This window comes from Nicotiana tomentosiformis, chromosome 4, assembly GCF_000390325.3.
Source record: "Nicotiana tomentosiformis chromosome 4, ASM39032v3, whole genome shotgun sequence".
Lineage (NCBI taxonomy): Eukaryota > Viridiplantae > Streptophyta > Magnoliopsida > Solanales > Solanaceae > Nicotiana > Nicotiana tomentosiformis.
Window position 1 is genome coordinate 36,479,497 of NC_090815.1, and position 14,420 is coordinate 36,493,916.

At 40.0% G+C, this 14,420-nt stretch overlaps 1 protein-coding gene across 1 annotated transcript; it reads left to right on the top strand.

Annotated features, from left to right (window-relative positions):
* The first annotated feature begins 12,887 nt into the window (after window positions 1-12,887).
* LOC138909507 (uncharacterized) lies at window positions 12,888-13,454 on the top strand. The gene has a single exon (XM_070200711.1). It carries the CDS (start codon window positions 12,888-12,890, stop codon window positions 13,452-13,454), a length of 567 nt encoding a protein of 188 aa, XP_070056812.1.
* The last annotated feature ends 966 nt before the right edge of the window (window positions 13,455-14,420 follow it).

The window sequence follows — 14,420 nt, forward strand, 5'->3', positions numbered from 1 at the left end:
TGACTTTATTATTGTGAGAACAAGACTTACTATGAAAAGTTGAACGAAGATGATATACAAATTTCTCGTGAAGAAGTCGTACTTGTTAAAAGTGGTCGGGCGGGCATGGACTCAGAGGCTTAATAGTGTTGTACCTATAGAACTGTAACGACTCGACCGGTCGTTTTGAGAATTAGCGCCCCATTTGGTAGCTTAAGATCTCGAGCAGCCTCGTATTATATGTTATGACTTGCGTGTGCGGTCGAGTTCGGGTTTCAGATAATTCGAGATTAATTTGGAAGAAGGATTCTTATTTTAGAAGCTTAAGCGCTAAGAGTTGACCGGAGTTTGACTTTTGTGTAAATGACTCCGGAATGGGGTTTTCATGGTTTCAATAACTTTGTATGATGATTTTTTACTTAGGCGTGTATCCGGATTTAGATTTGGAGGTCCATAGAATAATTTGAAGTATTTTGGCAAAAATTGGAAAGTTTAACTTTTGGAAGGTGAAGAGGTTTGACCGAGGTTTGACTTTATTGATATCGGGTTCAGATTTTGATTCCGAAAATTGAAATAGGTCCATTATGTCATTTATGACTTGTAGGCAAAATTTAAAGTTATTTCGGATTGATTTGATACGTTTCGGCACGAGTGTTAGAATTTGGAAGATTTGAAAATTTATAAGTTCAATTCGTGGTGCGATTCGTAATTTTGACGTTATTTGATGTGATTTGAAGCCTCAAATAGGTCTGTGTTGTGTTACAGAACTTGTTGGTATTTTCAAGCATAAATGGTACCACATAAAGTAAATGAGCTTCAAATTCAATTTTTTTAAAGCATTATATCCATATTGTAATTACTGAGCCATAGCAAAAAGAATCGTCGAATTTGGACATCGTATGGGAGAGTTATGCTCATTTCCGTGTTAGGGAGACTGCTGGTTTCTGGTGTAGTCGCAATTGAGAACATTTTATCGCAATTGCGACTCCTGCCCTGTTCTAGTTCGCAATTGCGAACATTTTATTACAATTGCGACATTTTCCAGCCCTATTCTTGTTCGGAATTGCGAACCCTGGATTTCAAATGCGACATCTGCAGGTTATTTTCAGTTGTGTAATTCGGGTTTTTGCTTTATTTTGTGATATTTTTGAACCCTAGGTCCGAGAGTGGGCGATTTTGAGAGAGGAATTTCATCTACAATCGTTGGGTAAGTGCCCTTGTTCAATTTCTATGTATACTTTATGATTTTATTTGAGTTTTAACATCAAAATGGTGAGAATCAAAGTGAAAACTTGAGAAATTTGCAAAATCTTTCAAAAATAAAAAATGAGGATTTGGAGGGTGATTCATTATCAGAATTCGATAATTTTGGTATGGTTGGACTCGTATGGGAATGGGTATTCGAATTTTGTGATTTTTATTGGGTTCCGGGTCCGGGGTTTGACTTTTGAGTTAACTTTTTAGTTTTAGTTAAAAATCAAAACTTTATTATCCGAAATTATATTCTAAAAGTTTTATTTATGAATTGAAGTTATTTTGGTTAGATTAGAGTAACAATCTAGCTTCTTTGAGGTAAGTATCTTGTCTAACTTTGTGTGGGAGAATTACCCCTTAGGATTTGAGTTATTTGTTGTAATTGTGTCATGTGAATACAGTGTACATGAGGTGACGAGTAGGTGCTCGGGCTTATTTGTGAAAATTTAACCGTTTAGGGCTCTTAGGTTCTTATGTTCATTAGATATGAAGTTGTTTTGTCATGTTAAATCCCACATTTACTAGTTTCACCTTTACGTGTCTTATTTGGAATTAATTGCTTTATATTCTACCCGTATTGCCGATCAAACTCTTATGTGCCTTAACTGAAGTTGTTGCCTCTTCTATTGGCATGCTATCCTTAGCTAATTGCTTATCCTTAACTGAAGTTATTATTATCTTTTCCGTAATTACTTATCCTTAATTGAATTTGTTGTATCTCTTCCGTAATTGCTCAACCTAAAATGAAGTTTTGTTATCCCTTATCATTGTTGACTTATCCTTATTTAGAATTATTGATTCGTGTTATCTCTTATATCGTCGAATTGTACTTTTGCGGAATCAATGCTACACATTATCTCTTCCTTGTTGACCTAGTCTTTGTTGAGACTATTTTTCCTTGTTGTGTCTTTCTTTGTGAGTTCATTCTTCCATCTCTTTGTGTTCTGAAGTTTCTGAGTTGATTTACTTGTCGTTTCTCTTGTTAATATCGTTGTTGCTGTTATATTCAGTGTCGTTGAGCCGAGGGCTATGTGTGGTTATGATATTGAAACTGTTTTGAGGAAATATTGTGGCATGTGAGCTCATATTTTGAAAGTCATTTATTTGAGTTGTTATGTTTTGGCACACGTATTGTGGTTGAAAGAATTGTTATGTTGTTGCACGAGGTTTTTGCTGTGCGGTTGTTATTGTGTTTTCACGAGGTGTCTGCCGTGCGGTTGTTACTGTGTTTGCACGAGATTTCTGTCGTGCGGTTGTTATTGTGTTGCATGAGGTTTCTGTAGTGCTATTGTTTTTATTGATGCGTATGCGGTGGTATAAGGTCTAGGTGTTGGAACGCACGCAGTGAGATAAGGTAGGCTTGAAACGCGTGGCTAGTAGGGGAACTACTAGAAGCCATGTTGTGTGATAAGGTGGGCTAAAATGCGGGATGCAATTTCGGGAAAAATTATTTTCAAAGCTAAATATAAAGTCTCCTGCGGTGATATAAGGAAAATTGTGCTTCATTTTATGATTTGAGATTACGAGGCGGTACCTCGGTAGGGCTCTTATTGTCATTTCTCTTTTTTGTGCACTTGTCTTTGATTGTTGTTTTCCTTGGCATACTATTAACTATTTTCCTCCGTGTTGCACTATTTGCTCAGTTCTATGTAGCTAATCTTATTGTGCTAGTCGCTGCTCCAAACTTCATTGCTACCTTTATTATACTGTACATTTCGTGGTGATCGTTTCTTATATACCATTCATTGTCTCTACTCTTATTTGTTGACTTGAATTGTGATAGAACACTTGCACAAGCATACACGTAGTTAAATCATCCATATCAGTTGTAAAAGATGAATCCTGACGTCATTGACCATTATACATACTCTTGTCTACTTGCTTTCTTTGTGAGGGATGTTCTTTTGGCACGTGAGTCGTCCGTATGGTTATGAGTTATAATGTGGGCACAAGATGTCAAGTGAATAGGGTTCACAAATTAGGACCCGTGATTTGTGATTTTGAGGTTTGGCACTTCGTGGAAATCCTTGGGTAAAACTGGTGTGAAAGAAGTTGTTCCTACTAGTTGTGACTTGTCTTCTTTTCTTCGGTTTTACTGGATTTGGATAGTGCTCAACTTACTCTACAGTTTTATTACCTGTTGTGTCTCGTTGCTATCTGTTGCTTTTAGTCCCTTTTATAAATGTTGTATTATTATTGTCATCATACCTAGCCTTATACTGATATTGTTCCCCGCTAGTTCTACATGTATACTTGTTCAGATTGTTTAGTCTAGTGGGTGTCTTGACTGTCCCTTGTCATTACTCCACTGAGGTTAGTTTTGATACTTACTGGGTACCGCTTTGGTATACTCATACTATGCTTCTACATATTTTTGTGTAGATCTAGGTGCCTCGGCTATTGTTGATTATTACCTAGTTGATCGAGCATTGATGTGGAGACTCAAGGTAAACCTGTTGTCGCGTTTGCAGGCCTTAGAGTCACCTTCTGATATTGTACTTGTACCATTTAATTTCCATTCCGACCAGTTATATTTAAGGATTCTTCTAGTAAACTCAGTAGAGCTTATGACTTGTACTACCAGTTTTGTGATTGTAAGTTGTGAATAAAGATTTATATTTCATATTTATCAGTTGATGGTTGAATTCCTCGATTTATTTCATAAGTATTAGGCTTACCTAGTCTTAGAGATTAGATGCCGTCACGACATCCTACGGAGGGAAATTGGGGTCATAACAAGAACATATATATATATATATATATATATATATATATATATATATATATATATATATATATATATATATTTAAGAATTTATCATAGAGCGCGACGTTAAAGGGATACAAGGATAATACATATACAAAAAGAGTAATGTGTTAATCATGTTATTATGGTACATGCTGAGAAGAGTGGCACTTACCAACATCACTTGCGGTTAAGAAATGTGGTGGCACTTAAATAGTGGAGGAACCAAGAAAGCTTTGATGAACACATTGATTCCATTCTATCATCAGAATTAGAAGGTAATACATGTGTGATGATGAGGATGCGAGTCAAGTTTTGTCGGAAGTGAAAACTGTGAGATGAGATTCCTAGTTGGGACGTAAATGATCATTAACATTAGGGCGGGCATATAAGTGTACAATACAAGTTTACTTGTGGTGTAAATACTTTGTAAAGTCTACGGACGATAGCTAGAGGCTTGAGAAGTGACTTACTCCTAAGTGGGGGAGAGTCAGGTATTTAATTTCATCATAAGGTGAGGGGGTAAATGCGAGACCCTACATACCAGAAAGGGGAAACATAAGTTCAATTTATCAAATATCTTCGAGAAGAATACAAAGTATAAGAACAATAAATGAGGTTATACTGGGGCTACGAGCTTGTTGTAAATGAAAGAGGTATGATATTTTCGTTATGGAAGTTAAAGAGATAGACCATCATCGTTTAGACAAGCTGTCAATAAACAAACGAATTGTTCGAATGAGTCCTAGAAGTTTGTGTTGGGTATGACTCGACGTGAGTAATCTCTTGGAACTGGTATTCAAGTACTCAAGTCGAATTGTTCGAATGAGTCCTAGAAGTTTGGGTTGGGTATGACTCGACTTGAGTACTTGAATACCAGTTCCAAGAGATATTAAAAAAAGTTGTATGTGCACACTTCGCGCGAGATGAAATGGGGAAATATTTTTTTCTAGTGTATTACTAATGTCATTACCCAATTCCCACCATAGGCCGTGATGGCGCCTCAATGCAACCGTTAGGCAAGCCAACAATTTAACAACACAAAAATTGATGGTTCATAACATATTTTAACACAATGGTGAAATACCTAAGCGGAATTTCTTTATTTTTAATAAAAAGTACTAACATCATCTTCAAGATTAGAGCATGATCAAAATACAATACCGAATGCCGTAACAGAAATACACCCAAGAACAATAGTTTAAATCCCCCAAACCCAGTATCGCAAGTGCATGAGCATCTACTAGAATATACAATACTACTATAACAACTGTCTGAAATAGAAAATAGACAAAATATAATAAATGAATAGGACGGGGACTCTGTGTGCTACGGATCGTAACATGTAATGCAGCTACCACAAAGTCTCCTCAACAGCTGCGCCTACGCGCCAAAATAACCACCAAATGTACCTGTCTCAGTACCTGCACAATTAGTGCAGAAGTGTAATATGAGTACGTAAATCAACTCGTACCTAGTAAGTATCTAGCCTAACCTCGAAGAAGTAGTGACAAGAGGCCAACATCGACATTTACTAGTGGTCCAATAATACAAATACAATAAAAGTAGACAGTTATGGAGCATGGAAAATAAAAGTAATGAAAACAGATATATTTGCATTAACACGATCCCCAACAGAAGAGTAAATACAAAAATCTCAAATACTAAATACTACCTCAAATGGAATATTTATATATATGCTCAATACCCAAAAAAACATTAAATCTCTAATCAGGAAGACTCATAGATATGCTGACTCTCTATTGAATATTACGCACGATTCTGCCGAGGTCACTCAGCCTGATCCATAAAATAGTGTACACTGCCGAGGTCATGCGGTCCGATCCATGGATGCATCTTATAATACTGTCAAGGTCGTACAACCCGATTCATGATAGTACTACTGAGGCGTTCAACCCGATCCCATAAGAATGATGAAACTTTTGACAGGTCATCAGCCCAGCTTGCGAATATATGTGCGAGTTATGAACTCAAGAAACCTTTAGACAAATATGCACAACGCAGGAGAAATCAGTAACAAAAAGTATAATTTCCATGGCTAATAAAGTAGCGCGTCAGGTATCTAGATAGCAAAGTTCAATACCTTACGTAAGTCTAGTATTAGTCTAAAATATAAATTAAAATATATAAACATGCAAGAATAACTCAAGTAGTACAATTAATACATGGTGTGAGTCTAAGTCTACCCGGACATAATCAAGAATCTAGCATACACATGTACACTCGTCACCTCATACGTGCGTAACTCCCATAACACATAACAAATATAGTACATATGGGATAAATTTTCTCTTACAAGGTTAGACAAGAGGCTTATCTCGCTCCAAAATCCGACAACCGGCTCCCACGCCTCTCTAACACCTCAAACCAATGCTAAACGATATGGAACTAGTCAAAGAACGTGCAAACCAATCAAAATATAGTCAAAGACTCATAATATAACAATTAGAAACAATTACCAACTCCACATGAATAGTCAACTCCCGAGCCCACACGTCTAGATTCCAAAAATGTTCGAAGATAAATATTACCAATAGCACCACAAACTCAAATATATAATTTATTCCCAAATCCATATCCAATTTCGTGGTCAAAACTCAAAAATACCATTTCTAGGTTTTTCTTCCAAAATCTCACAATTTCTACCAATTTCCATGTTAAAATTCATATATAATCCATGTATTTAGCTCACAATGAGTAGGAATCACTTATTTTCGATAGATAAAGAAAATGCCTCTCCAATATCGCCCCAAAATCGGGTCTAATGAGAGAAAAGAGATAAAATTGAGCTAAGTCCTGATTTGCAATCTTATACATTGCCCAATCGTCCTTCTTCGCGATCGCGGAAGCACCCTCGCAGTCGTGAAGGTCAAACCAGCCTCAGCTTGAAAAGCCTACATTAACCCAATCCTAGCTCTGCGAATGCGAAGGCCAAACGTTCCAGCCTTAGAAATCCGTCTTTCGCGATCCCGACATGCCTTCCGCGATTGCAATGAGAAACTTCCAACTGAGGCCAACCACACTAACACATCGTATTTGTGACCCTCACCACGAGAACACAAAGAACAACCTGATCACATATTGCGATCCCAATCCTGCTTCTGTGATCGTAAAGAATAAATTCTCCCCAGCTCCATTCAGCACTCCGCGATCGCGATGCATACCACTGACACCAGAAACAAGCAACTTCAAATCAAAGGGAATTGGTCTGAAACTATCCTGAAACACACCCGAGGCCCTAGAACCCTGTCCAATCATACTAACAAGTCCAAAGGCTCAAAACGCCATGAATAACATCAAAACCAAGAATCGACGATTAAAATCCTTCTCTTAACATTCAAACTTTTAAACTTCGCCGAACGCGTCTGAATCATACTTAACCATTCCGGATCATGACCATACTTCACACACAAGTTCCAATCGACTAAACGAAGCTATCCAAGGTCTCGGAACACCGCTCGAAGTCCGATAACACCAAAGTCCATTATAAGTCAAACTTAGCTAATTCAAAACCATCAAAATGCAAACTTCTGATAATAAGCGCCTAATCGCTCCTGTACCATCGAATACTCAACCCGAACATATGCCCAAGTTCGAAATCACCTCACGAACCTATTGAAAACATAAAGTGAAGCTACTCAAGGCCTCAAACAACCAAATGACATGATAGAGCTTAAAACGACTGGTCGGGTCGTTACATTATCCCCTACTTTACCATACGTTCATCCTCGAATGTGCCAAGAGTCATCCCTAAGCTGCCGAATCACAATATAACTCCTCGTGCACATACCCATGCCATCTCAATCTATGTGAGCACATTAGCTCAACCCTGACTGAAGATCCTTCCTGCTACCTTAGCTCACAAGCCTTAGAACCAAATTCCAACATCTAAAGTTTCCTATAAGGTCCGATTCGTGCATTCATACACTGTATCAACCTCAATAAGCTATAACAAAGAATAATAACACACCCAAGTTATAATCATACAATGTACCACATAATTCATATGCCCATAATACTATCTTCCAACCACAATAGCTGTAATTTACCAAACTCGATACCGATAATATACCTCATGACACATAACAATCCTGTTCCAAACCTTGCAATACTGCAATGATGAAAGAAATGTCTGAAACTCACAACCACCTATCAAATCCAAAATCATGGAGCTCTTCCGCTCAATAAGAACCATTGCCACATTATGAACTGATTAGAGACATTCTCCCTCCAAACACACATTATAAAAAACAAATTGTACTGATTCTAGGTCTAATAACCTCGTCTCACAGAGTACAAGCTGCTCAGTCGATAAGCCACATCAAACACTATATAAAATCTTATACGATTCCATCTATGCGCCAACAAAGCACATCTCGAATATGACCAATAAGGAAAGAAAACCCAAGTATCGAACTATCTAGCACGCGTAACAAATAAAATAACCAACCAAAATGCTATGAATCTATCACACAAATGGGGAGAAAAACACATAAAATAAGTATAAGGAATCATACCTAATATCTCACCGTTGCGGCGTGCAACCCGATCCACACATAATACCATTGTGGCATACAACCCGATCCAAACATCGTACCCGTGGTGGCGTACCACCCGATCCATACATAATAATCTGCATGGGAATACCTATCGAGCCAAAATGCTCATACTTACAAGACACAAATATATCAACCACAAGCACACGGAGTGCATAAACATAACCCTGGGGATACATATAACATAATGCACTTACAAAAAAGGTCAAGCATGACTAAGGTGCAATAAACAAACCAACATCTCGAGAGCCATCTCGCTCAAGGTATCATCTCAGCGGCCGCAGATGTATTTCTGCAGACTGCACTTTCTTTTATGGCCGCAAAATTGCTTCAGCGGACTGTACTTTGGCTTGATGCACTCCTTCTTGCCTTTTTGAGATAGAATACTTGAGTTAGAATTCTTTTTTAAGGTCCAATTCTCCAACATGTATGCAATTTGTACAATTTCATTAGTTTTGGGAACAAGAATCAACACTTTTGGACTTGTAATGACTCAGCCGGTCATTATAAGTATTATAGTCTCGTTCTACCATTTATTAATTATAATATTCTCATTTATTATTATGTGACTTGGCGGGGTAGTCGGTTTAGTTCCAGGGATATTTCAGAATGACTTGAGACATTTAGTCCCAAGGTTGGAAGCCTAAGTTGAAAAAGTTGACCGAATGTTGACGTATGTGTAATTGACTCCGGAATAGAGTTTTGATAGCTCCGTATGGTGATTTTGGACTTATGAGCATGTCCGAATATTGATTTTGAGGTCCGTAGATGATTTTGGCTTGAATTGGCAAAAATTGGAAAAGTTCAAGTTTAGAGAATAGAGAGGTTTGACCGAGAGTTGACTCTGTAGTTACAGGGCTCAGATTTTGGTTTCAAAACTTGGAATAGATCCGTTGTGTCATATATGACTTGTGTGCAAAATTTAAGGTCAATCGGAGTTGGTTTGGCATGTTCCGACATTAGTTTTGGAAGTTAGAAGTTCATAATTTTATTAGGCTTGAATCAATGTGTGATTTGTGGTTTTAGTATTGTTTGATATGATTTGAGGCTTCGAGCGAGTTCGTATGATATTTTAGGACTTGTTGGTATGTTTTATTGAGGTCCCGGGGGCCTTCGGTGAGTTTTGGGTTGATTGCGGATTGAATTTGGCCTTGTAGAGCTTCAGATTTCTGGTGTCTGGTTTCCTTATACGCATCTTGAGAGGGGTCTCGTGTTTGCGAAGGGTATCTGGGAGGCTGGAGAAGTTTTCCCTTCGCGTTCGCGAGTAGAGGGATGCGTTCGCAAAGGCTTGGTGAGGTTGTGCATCACGATCGCGAGTAGGGAGCCGTGTTCACGAAGAAGAGAGGCAGGTTGGGCGACTTCATGCATTAGACCTACGCTTTCGCGATTGAGGATTCACGTTTATGAAGTATGGGGTCGTTTGGTCATCGCGTTCGCGACTGGACACTCGCGTTCGCGTAAGAGAAACTTTTGGCAGTGGAGGATTCGTGCTTCGCGAACGCAAGGCACTTTTCGCGTTTGCGAAGAAGGGCATCTGGGCAGCAATGTTAAATATCAAAATCAAGAGTTTGAACCCATTTCTCATATTTTGAGCTAGAGACCTCGGATTTGGGCGATTCTTGAAGGGATTTTAAAGGGGTTAATTGGGGTAAGTGATTCTAACTCCGATTTGGTTGTTATACATGAATCTATCATTGTTTTTATCATTTAATTAGTGTTTTGGATTAGAAAAACTGGGAAAAATTGTAGAAACTTCACAAGCTTTAATTTGAGAATTTGAAGGCCGTGCTGTGATCGGAATTGATTAATTTTGGAATGGTTGGACTCATGGTTGAATGGGTGTTCGGATTTTATTAATTTTATCGAGTTCTGAGATGTGGTCCTAGGGTTGACGTTTTGAGTTGACTTTTTGACTTTTGTTAAAGAACTTAGCTTTATCATATGGAACTTATTCCTATAGCTTGTGTTGATTGTATCGAGTTGTTTGTGTCTAGATTCGAGTCGTTCGGAGGCCGATTCGCGAGGCAAGGGCTTGTTGGAGTATAGATTTTCACGATTTGAGGTAAGTAACACTTCTAAACTTGGTGCTAAGGGTATGAATCACTGAATTACGTGTTATGTGGTTGGTGTTGAGGTGACGCACATGTTAGGTGACGATCGTGTGGGCGTGCACCGTAGAAATTGTGACTTGGTCGATTCCGTGGAACTATGTAGCCATATAGTCTTGTTATTATCCACATATGTTCCATTTATTAGAGAAATTGAGAATTACTTGCTTAATTTGCAATTATATTCTCAGTCACATCTATCATTTACATATCATATCTCAGTCTGTGTTGCCATTTATTGATACATCATATCATCATTGTTTGGGATGATTGTCATGATATTTGTGACCCCGAGAGGCTGTAGAGATTGATGACTGAGCGAGACAGATGGCCTGATTATGAGTGATGTTTATGGGATCGGGCTGCACGATGCAGCAAGCTTTATTGATTCATGCCATGATTGACTTATTTTAGCGCTTGGGCAAGATCCGTCCCTCCAAAGTCTAACTTACCAGCAGTGAACGCAAGTACCTACTGAGTGCGAGTGCCGAGTGATTGGGAGGATTGAGTGACTGAGTGATTGGGAGAACTGAGTGACTGGAAGGATTGAGTGATCGAGCGTGCTGAGTGAATTAATATTCCGAGAGCATGTATATGACTTTATCACTGTGTTGCATTACAATTGGCATGCATAATACATATAGTGATGTATCATTCATCATATGAGTTACACTTGGCATATTTTATCCGTGTTGAACTTAAACTGTTAAACTTGAAGGCATGTCTACATTTTGGTATTGTTTCAATCTATATTTGGACTGTACCTGTCGAGCTCGTCACTGCTTTAAGCCCAAGGTTAATCTTGTTACTTATTGAGTACATTGGGTCAGTTGTACTCATACTACACTCTGCACTTTGTGTGTAGATCATGGTACTTCCGGGTACGACAACTGCTAGCTTTGGATTTTTATATATTGGAGACTATCGAGGTAGCTGCCTTGGCGTCCGCAGACCTTGACTCTCCTTCTTTTCAGTTATTTGTACTGTTCTATCTTTCTAGATAGTGTTTTAGCAGTCAGACTATGTTGTCATTTAGATGCTCATGTACTCAGTGACACCCGGATTTTTGGGAACATTTGTATTGAGTTGCGGTATTTTCTTATCTGTTTTTATGAGATTTCACTATTAAGCTTATTTCATTATGTTTTAAACTTAAAGATGCGTGGTTTTGTAAATTGTCGGCTTGCCTAATATTGCGATAGGCGCCATTACGACATGTGAGATTTTGGGTCATGATAAGTTGGTATCAGAGCCTAGGTTACATAGGTCTTACGAGTCATGAGAAGGTTTAGTAGAGTATTGCGGATCGGTACGAAGACGTCTGTACTTTTCTTCGAGAGGCTGTCGAACCATTTGGAAAACTTCACTTTCTTGTATTCTTGTCGTGTGAATTTTTTGATTCAGGAAACTAAACTTCTGTTATTCTATTTTCTCACAAATGGTAAGGATACATGCTACCGAATCAAACGGACAACCACCAGTACCACCGGCTAGGGCCACGAGAGGCTGGGGTCATGGTAGAGGCCGAGATGCAGCTCGTATATCATGTAGAGTAGCACTTGTAGACCTACCAGTTGCTCCAACTCAAGAGAAGATACCAGATGTGGTTGAGCCAATGGGACCAGATCAGGCAGCGTTGTGCCCATTGTGATTCTAGGCTTTCAGGATGCTCTGGCCCAAATATTAACTGTTTGCACTAGCCTTGCTCAGGCATTTTCAGTTCCGGCCGCGTCAGCTACTTCTCAGGGCGAGGGAGGTGCTCAGACTCCCGCCGCTCGTACTCCAAAGCAGGTGGTGTAAGGACTTCAAACACCGGGGATACTACCAGCCCAGCTGGTTGTAGTTGCTTAGGCCCAGGTGGGTCCCCCTATGAGCGATAAGGAACAAAAGAGACTAGAGAGGTTCGGGAGGCTCAAGCCTCCATCTCAGTGGGGCTGAGTCAGAGGATTCTCAGGATTTCTTGGATAGGTGCCAGCGGATTTTTCGTATGATGGCTATTCTAGAGACTAGTGGGGTCTTATTTACTACTTTTCAGCTGATGAGGGCAACCTTCAGATGGTGGGAGGCCTATCAGTGGAGCAGGCCAGCCAGTGCTGCACCTCTTTCATGAAACAAGTTCTCCGTTCTCTTCTTGGAGAAGTTTATGCCACCGACCCGCAGGGAGGAGTGCGTAGGCAATTTGAGCATCTACGCCAGGAGGGTATGTCTGTGACCCAATACGAGATGAGATTTTTAGAGTTGGCTCGTCACGCGATCTGGTTGGTTCCCACAGGGAAGGAGAGGATTAGGAGGTTCGTTGATGTCCTCAACTATGGACATCGCTTTGTTATGACTCAAGAGAATACAGCAGGTGCTAGGTTTGACGTGGTGGTTGATATTGCTCAAGAACTAGAGCTGGTCTGTAGTCAGGAGAGTGAGGAGAGGGAGGCCAAAAGGCCTCGTGGTTTATGTGGTTTCAAAGGTGTTTCTTCTGGAGGGAAGTCCTACCACTGCAGGGGTCGTCCTTATATGCTCGCTCAGATGGCTCGTCCGGTTCATCGTAGTGCATCAGCTAGCCATGGTTCATACAGTTCCTGTCCGGGACAATCATCTCTCAATGCCCTCCCAGCTCAGAGTTCATCCTGTGCTCCATCTGTTCAGGGTTCATCTATGTTAGGTCCTTCTAGTAGCTATTATGTTTATCGAGGCCCGATTCAGTCCCCACCGCCATTGGGGAGTTGCTTCGAGTGCGGGGAGTTTGGGCATGTGTGGAGGCAGTGTCCCCATCGCTTTGGATGTCCAGTTTGGTAGAGGGGTCAGGCTATGACTTCCGCACCAGTTACTTCACCAGCCGCCTAGCAAGCTCGGGGTGGGGCTCAGGCAGCTAGAGGTCGCCCTAGAGGGGGAGGCTGTTCAAGTGGTGGTCAGACTCGATTCTATGCTAACCCTGCCAAGCCAGAGGCCGTTGTTTCAGACGTAGTGATCACATGTATTGTTTCAGTGTGCCTTAGGGATGTTTTCACATTATTTGACCCTGGTTCTACTTATTCATATGTATCATCCTATTTTACTCATTATTTGGATATGCCCCGTGAGTCCATAGTTTCACCTGTTCATGTATCTACTCCGGTGGGCGATACTATTGTTGTGGACCGTGTGTATTGGTCGTTTGTGGTGACCATTAGAGGGTTGGAGACCAGAGTTGATCTCTTATTGCTTAGTATAGTTGATTTTGACGTGATTCTGGGTATGGATTGGTTGTCCCCATGTCATGTAATTCTAGATTGTCACGCTAAGACCGTGATGTTGGCAATGCCGGGGTTACCTAGGATCGAGTGGAGAGGTTCTCTGGACTATGTTCCCAGTAGAGTGATTTCATATCTGAAGGCCCAACAGATGGTTGGGAAGGGGTGTTTGTCATATTTCGCTTTTGTGAGGGATGTTGGTGTTGATACTCCTTCTATTGATTCTGTTCCGGCAGTGCGAGACCTTTCGGATATGTTTCCTGTAGACCTGTTGGGCATGCCACCCGACAGGGATATTGATTTTGGTATTGACTTGGTGCCGGGCACTCTGCTTATTTTTATTCCTCCGTATCGTATGACACCAATAGAATTGAAGGAATTGAAAGAGCAGCTTTAAGAGCTTCTTGATAAGGGGTTCATTAGGTCTAGTGTGTCACCTTGGGGTACACCGGTTCTGTTTGTGAAGAATAAATATGGTACTATGCGGATATGCATCGACTATAGGCAGTTAAACAAAGTTACAATTAAGAAC

Coding starts and splice junctions, on each gene's coding strand:
- LOC138909507 (XM_070200711.1), top strand. CDS start 12,888: ATGAGATTTTTAGAGTTGGCTCGTCACGCGATCTGGTTGGTTCCCACA.